The sequence below is a fragment of the Eurypyga helias genome, unplaced genomic scaffold (genome assembly GCF_000690775.1).
Source record: "Eurypyga helias isolate BGI_N326 unplaced genomic scaffold, ASM69077v1 scaffold3140, whole genome shotgun sequence".
NCBI classification, from domain to species: domain Eukaryota; kingdom Metazoa; phylum Chordata; class Aves; order Eurypygiformes; family Eurypygidae; genus Eurypyga; species Eurypyga helias.
Genome location: NW_010226225.1, coordinates 11,092 through 20,515, shown reverse-complemented (window position 1 = coordinate 20,515; position 9,424 = coordinate 11,092). Strand labels below are relative to the sequence as shown.

The 9,424-nt window shown below is 47.8% G+C and overlaps 1 protein-coding gene across 1 annotated transcript in view; it reads right to left on the bottom strand.

Annotated features, from left to right (window-relative positions):
• Window positions 1-9,240: 9,240 nt before the first annotated feature.
• RGCC (regulator of cell cycle) overlaps window positions 9,241-9,424 on the bottom strand; it is a gene marked incomplete at both ends in the record, with an annotated part of 1,690 nt that continues 1,506 nt past the window's right edge. Inside the window, one exon of the mRNA XM_010152172.1 lies at window positions 9,241-9,303. Coding sequence (XP_010150474.1) covers window positions 9,241-9,303 — 63 coding nt within the window. The remainder of the gene's footprint in view (window positions 9,304-9,424) is intronic.

Here is a 9,424-nt window from a genome sequence, read left to right as displayed (position 1 = left end):
TCGTTTTCGCCAGTCGAAACAAGCCCAACTCTCTCAGCCTGTCCCCACAGCAGAGGTGCTCCAGCCCTCTGAGCATCTTTGTGGCCTCCTCTGGACTCGCTACAACCAGTCTATATCCTTCTGATGTTGGGGGCCCCAGAGCTGGATGCAGTACTGCAACTGGGGTCTCATGAGAGTACAGGGGGAAAATCCCCTCCCTCGACCTGCTGGCCACACTTCTCTGGATACAGCCCAGGATACGGTTGGCTTTCTGGGCTGCCAGCGCACACTGCCGGCTCATGTCCAGCTTTTCATCCACCAGTACCCCCAAGTCCTTCTCCTCAGGGCTGCTCTCTATCCACTCTCCACCCAGCCTGTACTTGTGCTTGGGATTGCCCCAACCCAGGAGCAGGACCTTGCACTTGGCCTTGTTGAACTCCATGAGGATGGCAGTGGCTCACCTCTCCAGCCTGTCCAGGTCTCTTATAACCCTGGAAAGATGAGCAGGATCTCATTAGCTCAGCTCTGCCTTCTTTCTACCTCCAAGGCCACAGGAAAGGGGCTCATGTCTCTTGCAGCACTTTCCCACAGAAGACCATGTGAACATTGAGCCATGTAAAGGGGATGAAGGTGGAAAAGGAATCTGCAGCCCCTGGGTGTCCCTCTGTCCTTTCCTCCTGCCTTTTCACAGATGGACCAGCTGGCAGGAGGGTTGTAACGCTCATATTTTGGCCAGATTTGAGAAGGGGGCATTGAAGAGAAGGGCTTTGCTAGGTATAAAAGAAGGCAGAGGAAAGAGAAGAGTTCATGGGAAGCATTTCACATTAAGAAGTACCTTGAACAGTTGGTAAAGGTGTGAAGAACTACACGATCCCTGGTGAAATGTGTTACTGAAAACACCACGCAAGGTTACTGATGATTTTTGGACAAGTTTCTGGAAAGCACTGAATTCTGTAACTGCCCCCCATGCAATCTTTGGGGCTGGAGCTGCCCAGGTGCAAGCTCAGAAAAAGCCACCAAGTTGCTTGTCTTAATTTTGTTCAACAAGGGCTCAGAAATGCCAGAGACACTTGCTAGGGCAAGGCATTTTCTACAGGATTATTTAAAGCTGTCAAAGTGCTGTGAGCAAGAGGCCCTAATCCTAAACTCAGCGTTAATGCAGGCTTCGGACCACTGACACCTCCGGCTTCCTTTGGCCAAGCCACTGGAGGAGTGCCCAGCTTTCACCGTCTCCGCCTAAGCTGGGGCTGCTGCACGCTGGAGAAATCTGCGTGGTGCTTTAACGTGGTATGTATTGGAGCATGCCAAAGGGCTTTGAGACGGAGCCGTGTAGCTGCTAATGTGTAATAAACTACTGTTGTATTAGCAGCACGTTGTACCAGCTGTCAACAAAATAAATTATCTAGGATGCTTTTTGGAGACAGAGCTGAGCGGTTCTGTTTGGCCTCTAAGAAAAACGTGTATTTTGTTCCATACCATAAACTCTATACATAAACAAACATAAAGCTGCGTTTCATAAATCAGTTTGCCAGGACCATAAACTAAAATACACACAGCCTTAAGAACCAGCCTGCGAAGACAGCTTGCCAAGATCAGAGCGTAATGCCGCGCGAGAGCCCGCTGAAGGCACAGCTTGAAAGTGCAAAGTATCTGCGTGCATAACTTCTTAGTGCAAGCCTGCTGCCAAGGCCCCCAGGGGAACGGCGACAAGCCCCATCCACTGTCATGAAACGCTCCACTTCCCAGAGAAATGGAGAAAAAGCAGGGGGCAAGACTATCACTCACTCAAGTTTAACCTAGGTATTAAGCTTAAAGGTCTCCTGAGGTGTTTTAAATAGTGTCCAGAAACTCCTGTTTGTGTTCTGTGGGAAAGCAGATCCCACAATTTGTAAGGCTGATGGAGCCGTCAGACGGGCTACGACCTGACATAGAGTTAAATCCCTGCTAATTTGGCCATGGATCTCAGTTGCATCCATTTGGTCCTAGCCATTAAGCCGCTCATTATGGATAATTAACCTAGGAATTATCTGCAGTTGAGATACCCACTGGCATTGTCCTAGAAGACTTTTTTTCCTGAAAACCCAAACCTCCAGTTAACCTGCTACACCGGTGTGGTTGGCCTGACTTGGAGCAGGCGGTGGAGAAGCAAGGTGCGTTAGCCAGGCTGCTGACACAGAGCACCCGCAGGGAGCGGCACAGACGGACAGCACACGATCGGGGTGCCTAAAGCCGAGAAGCAAATGCCTGGAGGTCGACACCCTGACACCCAGGCGCCAGCCTGGGGCTCCCCTTTGTTACCCTGCCCCGCGCAGTGCGGGGGACAGACACCCCAACTGGCAGGACTGAAGCAAGCTGCTGTGCTTGCACAATGGGATGCAAGACCCCCAAAACAGGTCACCCTGGCCACTTGGGTAGTTTTGCCTCTGCTCTTCCAGCCCCACACACTGTTACCTAAGGCCAGTTGTAGGCAGACATATTCCAACTCACACAGTTTTTTTCAGGCAGTTGATTAAGAAGCCCGAGTAAAAAGTCTGCTTATCTGCAGTCTGTTGCAATATTTACTGTAGCAAAGGAACCATCATCAGGGGATAATTCAGCCTCCCTCTCCTTGTAACAGCTATTGAAGGAGCCAAGGGCAACGTCCTAACTTCAGTGTTTTATCCACGTGCCTAAGTCAGGTGGGATCGGTCCTGACCTGGTTTGATACACTGATTTCTTTTTTTTTGGAAATGCAAATCTGCATATATACCAAAATACCGCAATTCAGTTTTTGAGACAAGGGCAATGTTCTTAATTAGAAATACTGAGCTGCAATACATTATAAACAGAATCAAAGTACTGTGGTGAGGGATTACAGTCATACGCTATGGAGAAGGCAACGCTCGCTTCCAGCTTGAAGCCCATTTCAGCATCCTCAGGCCTCCCAGAGAAGCCAGCGAGCTCTGCGTGCCTCGGGAGAACAGAGGCGCAGGCCTCTAATCTTAGTCTTTAAAAGCTGGACTGATAAATATGTTATTTTCCAAAACAGATGTGAGAAAGCAAAAGCAACCAAAGCATTAGCATCCCTTTGCCTTGACTGGCATGTTTTAATCCCACAAGCCAATCTACAGCATTTAACTGATAGCTTCGAACCCCTAAGAAAGAAAAGGACCTTGAAAAGATCTAGTTTACAACTCTAAGCCGACGAGATATAGCAGCCAGGATCATCTTACATTGTTGTGAAGTTACTTAGACAGCTAGAGCTGTTAGCCAGGCTGCAATGAAGTCAGTAATGCAGAAAGTAACGCAGAAAACAGGAGTTTTCCCTGCTGAGGATATGTAGTTCATGCTGTTAGTATGCAGAACTGGATTTAGTTCAAGAGCTGCTCCGTTATGTTGGCTTTATGGTACTGGCTTTGCTTCCAAACATCAAAACGTTGGACGTTTCTCTCCAGCAGTCTAGCAGATGTCATGTCTAGCACATTAAGGCACCGTCAAATAAATAAAAACTCTCGTAAGTTGGGCTCCAGCCCGCTGCAAATACTCTCGGATGGTCGACCGGGTCCATCCGAGCTGAATTCCATATGAGCTGAACTCCATCCGAGTTTCTCTACAGAGACCCACGCTGGGTGGACCTTTCCCACTGGTGAATTCTTTTCACTTCATGCAGGGTGGGAAGCAGCCAGACAATGATCAAAAAGCAACAATTAATGATATGAACTAAAACCAAAATCTGTGTTTGAAGACATGAATGTTTCCCAGCAGGCAGAAGCGCTCCGCATGGGTTTTCTCTTTGCAGGCATCCACTACCGAAACCAATGGTTCAATGAACCTGTGAAGATGTGAACAGGGTTTCTCATCCCCTCTCTGACTCTGCGCATTGGGCAACCCTGCTGAGAATCAGTCCCACGCCCAGCATGTACTGCAAAGCAAACACCAGTGATGAAGGAGTGAGGGAGGCACTGGGACAACAGGCTGCGGTTGAGCCCTTCCCTGTAAGGAAGCTCGGTCACTGACAACACAACCGTTTTCCTCCCTCCCCAGCACTCACCTGGCTGTCAGTGCATCAGTAGTGGCTACAGACACACATGCAGCCAGGGGAAAAAATAAAAATCCCTCCTTTGGCTCTTCTCTCTCATTAAGGGCTCAGGAAAAGGAGCACATTACCAAGCTTAATGAGTTACCACATATCAGCTGAGCCTGGGTGATGGCGCTGGGGACACGCAGAGTCAACAGCAAACCCAAGATAAGACACATTAGCTCAAGCCTCAGAGATGGATGTTTAAATGAATCCATTTACCCTTGAAGTGACAATAGGCAAAGAGCACACGTGCACACCGTTGTTGCACCTCACCTTACCCTGCTAAGCTGCAGCAATACATCTGCTTAGCCTAAGCGCCTTGTTTCCATTTCTGGAGGCATGGAGTTGGCGTGACAGGGCTGAGACTCCCTTCTGAATCCAAATTCCGCATCACAGCACAAAAGGCCGGTCAAAACAAGGATGAAAAAGTCAGGCTGGTCCGTCAGGACAGTGCAGCCTCCAGCCATGCTCACTGGGGACGGACTTTTCTCAGCAATGCATTTTTCAGTGCCGTATGTAATTAGATAATGAACTTGTCATAAGCGTACTCCAGTGAAATGACATCTACCTTAGTGCCTTCCTTCTGACACAGCAAGGCGTTCAAAACAGGCTCAGCCGCGCCCTCCAGACCGGGCCAGCCTCCAGCCATGCTCACTGGGGACAGACTTTCCTCAGCAATGCATTTTTCAGTGTCGTATGTAATTAGATAATGAACTTAAGTCATAAGCGTACTCCGGTGAAACGACATCTACATTAGTGCCTTCCTTCTGACACAGCAAGGCGTTCAAAACAGAATCGCAGACTGGAGGGAATTCAGATCAACAGCTCAGCAGAAGACACTCCCAGGTTTGGCAGCCGATGATCTCCAGAACTGCTGTATAAGCAAGCACAAGTCTCCACCTGTTCACACATAAATAAGATTAAAAAACCCAAACAGATGGTGAGTTAATCCCCATCTCCATCCCCGACTGATGTTACACAGAATGAGGACCAGGCCTTGCTCTAAACCTTTGCTTGTACCAGAAAAATCTTCAAAATGGGCTGTCCGTGAGGACAAAGCATCGCCATTCCCAAGTCCTGTACTGATTCGGTGGTAGCACTCTACATGGGGAGCGCTTCCAACTTTAAATACTGGCCCAGAGTGTTTGATGGGATTGAGCAACAAATTAATATCCCGAGGGAAAGTGGAAAACTCAAGCCCAGTGCCTCAAAAAATCTGTCCTGAGGAACAAAGAGCTGCCCACCTCCCCCACACCCTTGCGATCACACTGGAAAACTCAAGCCCAGTGCCTCAATCCGTCCTGAGGAACAAACAGCTGTCCACCTCCCCCACGCCCTTGCGATCACATTGAAGCTCATGGCTTATTCAACACACGCTTGGTCGGGGTATTCTGCCTCAGGGATGGTAACATCAGCCATTCACCACCACTCACTCTACCAAAGGGCATTAAAACGCAAAAAGCCACCCAAAACCGCTGCTGCTACTCAAGCAGCATTAAAAATGTGGCTTATTGCTAATGATGCTTCTTACGAGAGTACTGGGGTTGGAACTAGATGATCTTTAAGGTCCCTTCCAACCCAAACCGTTCTATCATTCTACTGTGAGCTTGTCTCTGCTCTCTGGGCTGCCCTTCCCTCAGCTTCCGCTGAAAGGCAGAGTGCCTCTCCCTCCCTGCGTAACCGCAAGTCCTACACCAGCCAAGGGAATCCCCCTCCCTGGCGCTGCACACATCCCTTTGCAGCTGGGACCAGGGAGAAGGGCCAGGCTCCCCCTCTCAGTTTCACAGAGGCAGCCAAGAGGAGGATTTGCTCCCATGTGTTTCTCAGGTAGCAGCAGTGAATTTCCATAGTGCTCTGGCTCTGCCACAGCAAGCCTAGCTTGCTGCTCAGATGGGTTTTCTGCGGCGCAGAGTCGCCCGAGAAGGGTCCAGAGCATGCAGGAGCACGTCACTGTCTTGAACCATCCCACCCTCCATCGCCCTTTACAGTTCACCTAGAGCAACGTGACATTTCACCCTCCTAAACCAGTTCATTTCTGTTCTAAGGGACAATCTACCACCACAATCTGCAGTAGGAAACATTGAAGGGAGTCCTTCCTCTTTGGAAAAACATGCACGCCGCTTTACATTGCACTTCTGCCTGAAAGAAGGGAAAACTCCCCACCACAACCACCTCAAGGTTGTTTCGGGCTGATTGAAACGTACCCAGTTCAGAATTTCATTTTCTTACCAATGAATAAAACTGCGAGGGAAAAAAAAAATCATAGAGTGTTTAACAAGATCCAAAGGTTTTGGTCACGTTTTCTAAAATCCGAAGGAGGGAGATGGATTTGCATCACCCTCATGGTATTCCCGTTAGTAGACTTTCCCCTGGCTGCAGAAGGCAGGCCCAAATCCATCCCTTAACACCCTAAGCTGGTAGCTGCGGCACAGACACGCGCCAAGATGACAATCTGCCGAGGGGGCTGCTAGCCGGAGCACGCGTGCAAGCGCTCACTCGCCTGCTTTGGCCAAAGCAAGTCCTGGGGCTCATGCGGGCAGCTCACACGGTCTGAGCGGATTAGGGAGCAACCGCGCTAGACAGCGGCGCCGAGCCCAGTGCCTGCTGGAGGAGAGCTGGAAAAACGACAGCTCCAGTGCCTAATGCACATGAAAAGAATCAGGTTCCTTGCAAAAATGTGGGTTTCAGAGTAACACTGACGACCAGGAAGTCTGTTCAGAGCAGTAGACTGTTCCGGGCCCAAGGGCCTGCTATCAGAAACATCCAGACGCTGAGGTGTTTTGTTGGTGCTGCCGGATCTCCGTACCTTTTTAAACCCACAGGCCCTAAACGTCTGACCTCCCAGTTAGTACTTCACATGGCATGGCACGTCGTTTTGAAGCTAGCTTTTACACGGGGTTTGCAATAGGTGCTGCTGTACAAATCTGTACTAAGTCAGTGTTATTTCTTCTGTATTAAAGCAAAGCTGAAGTAACAGTTTGACCAGTTTTATTATTTTCCCAATTGTATTAATTTCACATAGTACAAAATTCTCTTATCTAAGCAATTTGGAAAGAACAAGACGAAGTTCCACACGAAGCCAGCATAACACAGTTTGCCTAAGATACCACCTTATCAGATATTTTTAAGCTTGATGTTTTCAATAAGAGCTTAATTTGTACTTATGTTTCAGCGCTCACGTGTCCATACGAAGCTTTCAGACACACGATTCCAGTTCAGGGTTTATTTGCATACAAAAATATATTATAATGGGGGGGGAGGGGGGAAAGCATTAAAAGTTCTTAACTATATAAAATTACAAATATATTTTCATAAAAGCAACTTTAAATTAAAATCCAAGCAAAACACAGCTGCAACACTTAAGTTCTCTCTGCTGCAAAGTAACAAAACTGACGTTGCCAGCTGAACACTTGGAGGAGTACACAACGGTTACGTTCAGGTGGTGAGCATCTGGGGTAGCACAGTTATCAGACAAGGGCAGCACTTCCCAGTGACTGACGGCACTCATCCTTCAGACCACATTCATAGGCAAGCACAATGCCAGAGAGTCGTTTCACATACCTGGAAACACAAACCAATATCATCAAGTTCTGTGTTTAATAAAGATTGCGTGTTGTCGACATCCCAGACACCCTATCTACGCCCAGGATGTTACACTGCCCAGCAGGCCAAAACTATGCCTTTTTTTAATGAACACGAGAGCCAAAAGATTAGTGTGTAAAAATGTAAGGCAATTACTGTTCTAATGAGTGCTTTAAGCTCGGAAAGACATCTGTACGGAGTTCTGTGTAACATCAAGCATACAAGAACTCCTTAAAAATGTGATAATAAGTATCAGATGTAAGTCAGACTTTGTCCTGAGGATTGCCATGTACGATAAAGACAGTGTATCATTAGGACATGTGACACTGCATAGATGAGACAGGGCTGAAATAACTGCAGATTTGCTTAGCTGGGAGAAAAAAACCCCAAAAAACCCAAAACCCACTACAGCAGGTGGCAATCCCTGGCCTCACCTCAGATGTGCCTGGAAGGGGACAACGAAACCAACACTCTGTAGGCAGCCCCTTCAGAGTCAGCAGCAACATGGCCGTGCCAGGTACAGCAGTGTAAGTATTTGGTGGTTTGGGGGTGTCACTGCTCTACTAAAACCTTCAGAACTCACAAGATTTTCAGAAGAACAATCATTCAATGAGGTTTCAGTGGTAAAGATGGAGTTAGATCAATCATAGAATGGTTTGGGTTGGAAGGGACCTTAAAGACCATCTAGTTCCAACCCCCTGCCATGGGCAGGGACACCTTCCACTAGACCAGGTTGCTCAAAGCCTCATCCAGCCTGGCCTTGAACACTCCCAGGAATGGGGCATCCACAGCTTCTCTGGGCAACATACATCAAGTGTATGTCCATGACAGAAGTCAGAAAACTAGAAATGTATTTTAGGTGAGAGAAGTGAAACCAGGATTAAGATACAGGTTAGATGACAGGGAAGTAGGAAGCTGATAAGGGCAGCTGTCTTAAGTCCAAGGCAGATGGCCAAGGCTTCAAGAGTTACAGCGAAGGGAAAACACCTGATGAATACAAGAAACTCAGTTCATAGTTTAGTTCATAGTTTATTGGGGGGGTGGGAGTTGTTCATGCTGGTATTTAGGAATGGACCCAAACCATGTGATTCTATGAAATGCCACTCCTGGTAAAGACAAGAACAAACACAACTTTGATATTTAATCTAAGTCAACAGATGCAGATAACTGCTCCTTGATTCTTTCATAAAGCAAAATCCAGGATAAAAAGTTTTCCCTCACCTACAGCTACTCCTCCAGTTCCTTAGCGTTAGAACGAAGAAACGAACCCCCACATTTCAGCAGAGTTTGGCGTATTTAAGAAAGTGATGTTCACTTGACCTATAGACTGTCAAGGAGGGGTGAACTGCAGCTGCCCCAGAGGTGGGGACAGAGGTTTGGCGGAGTAAAACCACCTTTGTCACACTCGCTGAACAACATGCCCTGAACATGCAGGCAAAGACCGGAATTCAGTCTATTTTACCTTCTTATCCACATAACGATCCACAGGACTGGCAAACAAAACCACGCTACGTAAAACTGTTGCTATCCTTCCTGTCCCACTCCCCTCAGACAGTGGCTCTCCTCAGCCTCTGACAATACCAAGCGAGATGCAGCCTACCAGTAAAAAATCTACTCACTTGCTAGTGTCCTGTCAAGATCAGCAATGAAGTCTTCCAGTTCTTTCGTGTCTCCAAGCTTTGCTGCAAAATAAGAGATCGTCAATACCGCTTGGACACGACATATTCCTCTGGCCAAAAGAAACACTGGAACCACACAATCCCCCAAATCACTTCCAGCGGTATCAAACATGCTGCGGATTAT